This window comes from Maniola hyperantus, chromosome 17, assembly GCF_902806685.2.
Source record: "Maniola hyperantus chromosome 17, iAphHyp1.2, whole genome shotgun sequence".
NCBI lineage: Eukaryota > Metazoa > Arthropoda > Insecta > Lepidoptera > Nymphalidae > Maniola > Maniola hyperantus.
In genome coordinates, this window is record NC_048552.1 from 7,192,240 (window position 1) to 7,198,643 (window position 6,404).

At 33.5% G+C, this 6,404-nt stretch overlaps 1 protein-coding gene across 2 annotated transcripts in view; it reads left to right on the plus strand.

Annotated features, from left to right (window-relative positions):
- The window catches only part of dpr18 (defective proboscis extension response 18), a 47,603-nt gene extending 42,271 nt beyond the window's left edge, over positions 1-5,332 (plus strand). For both annotated transcript variants that reach the window (XM_034977361.2, XM_034977360.2), the window contains 3 exons: positions 122-557; positions 2,348-2,451; positions 3,597-5,332. In XM_034977361.2, coding sequence (XP_034833252.1) covers positions 122-557; positions 2,348-2,451; positions 3,597-3,709 — 653 coding nt within the window. In that variant the 3' untranslated portion in view covers positions 3,710-5,332. The remainder of the gene's footprint in view (positions 1-121; positions 558-2,347; positions 2,452-3,596) is intronic.
- Positions 5,333-6,404: the final 1,072 nt, after the last annotated feature.

The window sequence follows — 6,404 nt, forward strand, 5'->3', positions numbered from 1 at the left end:
ATCATCAATGAATTACTACTATTTCCTAGTAATTATCAAAAAATATATTTACGCTCTACATTCCTTTAAATACAATTCAAAGAGTTATTCATCTTCATTCTAAATCCATTACTCTTTGCAGCTCCCGTATTAACAATAAATGGCGATAAAACACACGACGTAAAAGATAGGTTCTATAAAGCCGGCAGTTCCATAAAGCTTTCCTGCGTTATATCAGAGGAATACGTTGTGTCACTACCCACTAAACCAACAATGACTACTAAAACGTTGCCGACGACAACAACGCCTTTAACGACTACAACGGAATTGACTACTAAAATGAGCACAATATTCAATAGAATAGATTTAATGTTGAATAAAAGTTGGAGTGTAGAGACTACGACGATTACGTCAACAGTTAGTATAAGTACCACGGCTAAGAGCACAGAGTGGACGACTACAACAGAACTAACTACTCTTAAGCCGGTTACAAGAGCTGCGGTGAACAATGTTTACGGGCTCACTTGGAAAAAGCAAGGGAAGGACTTTGTTGATTCGGTCACGTGGCGTAATATGAGGTAAGAAATAATTACTTTGATTAATGATTTTCAATCGCCAAATAATCTCTAAGGAAAAGCATATTTTTTTTAAAAGTATTACATCATAATTTGCCAATTTTTTTTTTAAACTAGGTAATGCGACTTAAAAACCTAGCCCTAGGAATATTTTTTTATTTGTATAGTACCCCACAGGTCGATGTGGCAATCGGGGTGGGGACGCCCCGCGCTAACCAGGTGCGGGATAGCGCGGGTGACGAACCCGATTGTTATCTCGACCTGTCGCGTACTATATTCATTTAAAAAATTGACATCTTCTATTATCCAAATAATAATATACCTAGTATCGTGGAATAACGTTGTACCATGTATGTACTGTACTGCCTATAATTACTAAGAACAAAAACTTATTACGTCCAGACTGTATTATTATAACATAAAAAGTTATAAAATATGACTCCTTTTAGAGTTATTTAGGCATGAAACTCATGTTACAAACCAAATACTATGGTTCATAGGTTCATAAGTTTAGAAACTTCATGTTAAATAAAAATAAAAATAAATAAATATTTTTTTAAATAACTGTTATCCTACAAGACTTTTATATAACACTAGCTCATGCTCGCAACTTCGTCCGCGTGGACTACACAAATTTCAAACCTCTATTTTCAACCCATACAGGGATGGACCCTTTAGGGGATGAGTTTTCAAAAATCTTTTCTTAGCGGATGCCTACGTCATAATAGCTATCTGCATGCCTTTCAGCCTGATCCAGCCAGTAGTTTGAGCTGTGCGTTGATAGATCAGTCGGTCAGTCAGTCACCTTTTCCTTTTATATATTTAGATGTACTTACCTAATCTGGACTGACCTAGCTGCATGTCTATTTCCTCACGTTTTTACACATCATGTCCTATTGGTAACATGACAAGATAGCAATCATTAATGGATGGTGAAAATCAAAGATTCACTCCCTTGATAGATAATAGAAGAATGAATAATATCAAAGGAATCTGGGTTGTGAAAGTCATTCGATATGGAATCCGGGAGACGTGGCTCTCAAATCAATAAGCCGTAACAATGGTGGTCTTATGAACGGATAATAATTCCATAGCGTTTCAGTTTTCTTTTTTTCTGTCTGAATATTGTGATATGAAGGCTTTTACGGGTGTTTTACTTTTCATGAACAACACAGTATTGAATACTGTCAAGTCTCGCCTTGATAACTTTATGATATAGATACAAATAGAGACTGCAATTCAAACACTAGAACTCCATCCGTTCACGTCAATTTTTTTTCACTGAATTTGTAATTATGAACATGAGTAAGACGAAAATCTTGTCTAATGCTCATGTCCTGGGCGTCTATCGGTTGACGATGATGATAATGATGATGAATTTGTAATTCGAAAATTCTGATGATAGTGATCACAAAATAAGAAGTCCATTCTGAAGTTGGTGATTGAATCCGAACATGGCGTTTTGCCATTCAATTACCTAAATACAAAGCCCGGCTGAGATCTATTTGTGTATACGATGCGCAATTATGCGCCTCGTGTTCAAATCGACAAAGCACTTGTTTTGCGTGCACTATAGGTATCAATACTCATTTCTAGACCTAAAATCTGGCAGTAGGCTGTGTTCCCACCAAAGATGTGCGTAGCGAGATGTGTGTAAAACCAACCAGTAAGATCATTTCATTTTTACAGCTCAGCTCACTGAATTATTTTCTATCTGAGTATAAAAAGCTACGCTGTGAGTCTCTCTTGATTTTACATTTCAACCTTAATGTTAATTCAATTGTAATTTGCAGCGCCACCATCAGTGTAACATCGGCATCACAAAACGACTCCGGAACTTACACGTGTACCTTACTCAATCATTCGCAAGTCACAGTCAACGTGCATGTTTTGATTGGTAAGTATTTATTTATTAGACCGCGATTTTACCTGTAAGTTTTACTCACGTACTCGTAAGTAAAGACGGCGCAAGACCGTGGCGTGTGGAAGTCCCTTCACTACAAGATACCTATATCCAGCAGTGGACGTCTAACGGTTGATGATGATGATGACTCTTAAGTAGCTTACGTAATTAATTTACAACAACTAATGAAAATGTACTTATAAGAATGTTTACATTAGTAAATTCGTCGTAAGTTAATTACGTAATTTATTTACCTACGCGAGTAAAATTTATACGTATGTGTAATCGCGGCCTTATCGTCCAGACCTGCAAAATAAAACGTACTTAGTAGCAAAAATTAGTTCCATACAAAACCTGAAATTCGTCTTCAAAATGGAAAGTACATGATAGTATAATTTAAAATACTTTCACACTATTTACTTACTTATTATACTCGTAGCTTTTAAAAGTTGTACTTATATAAACTGACATTACATGTAAAAAATATTTGTTTGCCGGTAAACCAGATAAATCTGTAAGGTACAAAGTGCAGCATGCACCATGCACCCCACGTTCTCGTACTTGTATGATAGCCAAGGAAGCTTTGCAGATCACCACCAGTCACCACACAACAGCGCACAATTAATATGCTAGCACACAGATTTATTAGGCAGAAAACGATGGGCGCGGTTATTTGGCAAGGATTTCGCGCGCAATACATCATATTGTGGCCGTCGCGTGGTGATTGCGCAGTCATCATCATGTCTACCGACCGTTTTATTTGCAATTAGCTGATGCCCGCGACTTCGTACGCGTGGATTTAGGTTTTTAAAAATCTTGTGGGAAGTCTTCAATTTTCCGGGATAAAAAGTAGCCTATGTCCTTCCCCGGGATCTCTGTACCAAATTTCGTCAAAATCGGTTGAACGGTTGAGCCGTGAAAAGCTAGCAGACAGACAGACAGACACACCTTCGCATTTATAATATTAGTATGGATATATCGTACACTTTTACAAAATAATAGGTTTTTTTTAATTTTCTCGCGTTTTTTGCCAGCGTTCTGGTTACACCCTGTATTATTAATATTACATAAGCCCAATATTTTTTACGACTTAACTTAAAAATCACACAATTCTAATTCCATTTTATTTTTCTTACTAGGTGAAAATCAAGCAGCCGTTCACCACGATACCTGGAACAAAGGCTCCCTCTTCTGGGAGCCACATAATTTGTGTTTATTAACCATGGTAGCGATATCATTAATTTTAACTTAAACATAAATGATGTTTAATTCACAGTAATAATATTACTGTGAATTAAACACATTTATTTTGAACTTCACAATATTTAATGATTTATTCCAAGCCTAATTTGTAATTACCTAATTTGAAAGTTTTAAGTTGTGTTATTGTTTTTCTGTTATTTATTCTGTACCTACCAATAAAATAGCTTAAATTTTAGGTTTCCGTATCTCCAGAGAAAAAACAAAGTGATCCTATAAGGGTTCCTTTTTCCTTCTGACTTACGTAACCCATAAATTTAAAAAGTGTTATTTCTTGTACGATGGTACGGAACCCTTTTTGTGCAAGTCCGACTCCACATGACGTTTTTTTTAATTTAATTTATCTCTTATATTATAATTGACCCGTCAAAACGGAAAAGTTAACTTTCTTTTATTATATTATTGTATTTGTACCGGAAAATAAAAATAAACTTCTTAAATAAAATAAATAGAAAATATCTGACGACGGTTAAGCTTCTGATAAGCTGAATCGAGTAAAGGTTTAAGTCCAAAAACAACGCCTTTACGACTTTAATTATAAAGAGAACCTGGAATGTTTTATCGCTGACACTATAATTCCCTTATATGACAAGCAAGGTATTTGTTTTATCTCGGGCAAAAATAAAACAGACTGCTTACTGGGAATATAGACATAATACTTCATGTGGTGACTAACAAAGAAATATTTGCTTTATGTAACTCTATTAATGGTTAGGCCACACCACAAGGACCAAAATCAAGAAGAATTATTATTGTAACACGTATCATTTGTATTATCTGAAAAATATTATGGTTGATATATTTTTGTTAGTTTTACTAACTCATGTATCACAAAGCTCTAGATTTCTACGATATCCTAGGCAAATATTGCTGATATTCTTGAAAAGTGATTATTGCTTCTTGTACCTACTTACTTTTAATAATTATCTACAATAATTGTCACTAATTTCAACTGTCGTGGTAACTTTTATAATGTACAATGGAATTTTCATTTACAGAAATCTTTACAACATAATTAAGACTATTTAAATCATTTTCAAGTCATTTAGTTAAGACGCCTGATGAATATGTTAAATTGTTTTGTTTAAAAAATTAAAAAACTGCGCGTTATATTTATTTCGTCAAAATTCTCCTTGTTTGTGTTGATAAAGTATAAAAATGTAAGATTAACATTTTCTATCGAGAAATTAAATCGAGGTTTTAAAAGATCACGTCTTTACAGTTAAGCATGCTATATTTTAAGGTCTAGCTAGAGTTAAGAGTAACATAATTTTAAGAATTAAAGGATCATTTAGATTTAAATATAATAAATACATGCTGTACATAATAGGATTTATTATTGTTTACTAATTCTGTATTAGAACAATAAATGAAAAATAATCATGTTATATTAAGTTGTTAAAACTTGTATTTATTACAAAGTGTATAGTAAAACTGTTATTTTTAAGGACTTATTTATATACGTAAGTACATGGCATAGCCAATCAAATATTTCCATCATTGAAATATGTTATAATATTATGTTGCACAGAATTTAATTCTTAAATATGAATATTATTATGTTCGTTTTAAAATATCAAAATGATTTTCTTAAAGTAAAATTACAATCAAGCTAAATATATAAATAATATAATCGAAGTGTGTTTTATTTGTGTTTACATTCCACAAAATATAAAATAAAACATTTATCTACAAAGAGACATTTTGATGAAACGCCTAAAAATATCGCAGACCGATGTATTGTCTGAATTGCATTTTGATACTTATCCACTCAATGGAAAAAATATCTACAATTTTTATTAAAAACTTTCCGAAACTATAATTACATTTACAATTTTTACCATGCTACATGCTATAGGTACCTTGCTATGCCTAGGGTGTTTACAGAGATAGTCGCTCCTAAGACATGCTGAATTAAAAAATTGTTATCGTAGATATCTCAATTAAATACAAATTACACAACACACACACACACACATACACGTACAAGTTACTTTTGGTATTTCTTACAGTGTTACTGTCACAATAAGTTATTTATTGTGAAATGCTGAAAATACAAACTTGCAAGATTAAGTTGACATCATAGTATAATTCCAGGGAATTCAAAGCCATTAGATCTAACAAGATAGCCAGATCTTGTTGAGATGCTAATCACATAATGCAACTGGAGATCTGTCGTCTACTGAGGTCTAGATGGGAATCAATAGCTCTAGCCTTCCAAAGAGCGGAATTTCGAATTGGTTCCAAATCCGAATATCGTATAGTGCGTAGTATTATCTTTTTTCAAATCAAATCAAATCAAATTATTTATTGCTTATTTGGGTTTACAATGGTTCTTAGTCATACATTTGAGACCAGCAGGCAGCGAATAGAGGTGGATTATCGCCTCTACAAAGTAAGAAATTCTCAGAATGATTTAGTATAAGAAATACACAATTGAGTAAGTAATATTATTAAATACTAGCTTGTGCTCGCGACCTCGTCCGCGTGGACTACACAAATTTTAACCCCTTAGGAGTTGAATTTTCAAAAATCCTTTCTTAGCGGATGCCTATGTCACAATAGCTATATGCAGGCCAAATTTCAGCCCAATCCGTCTAGTAGTCTGAGCTGTGTGTGTAGATCAGTCAGTCCGTCACCTTTTACTTTTATATATTTATGATTAGTATAATATGAGAACTATGTCA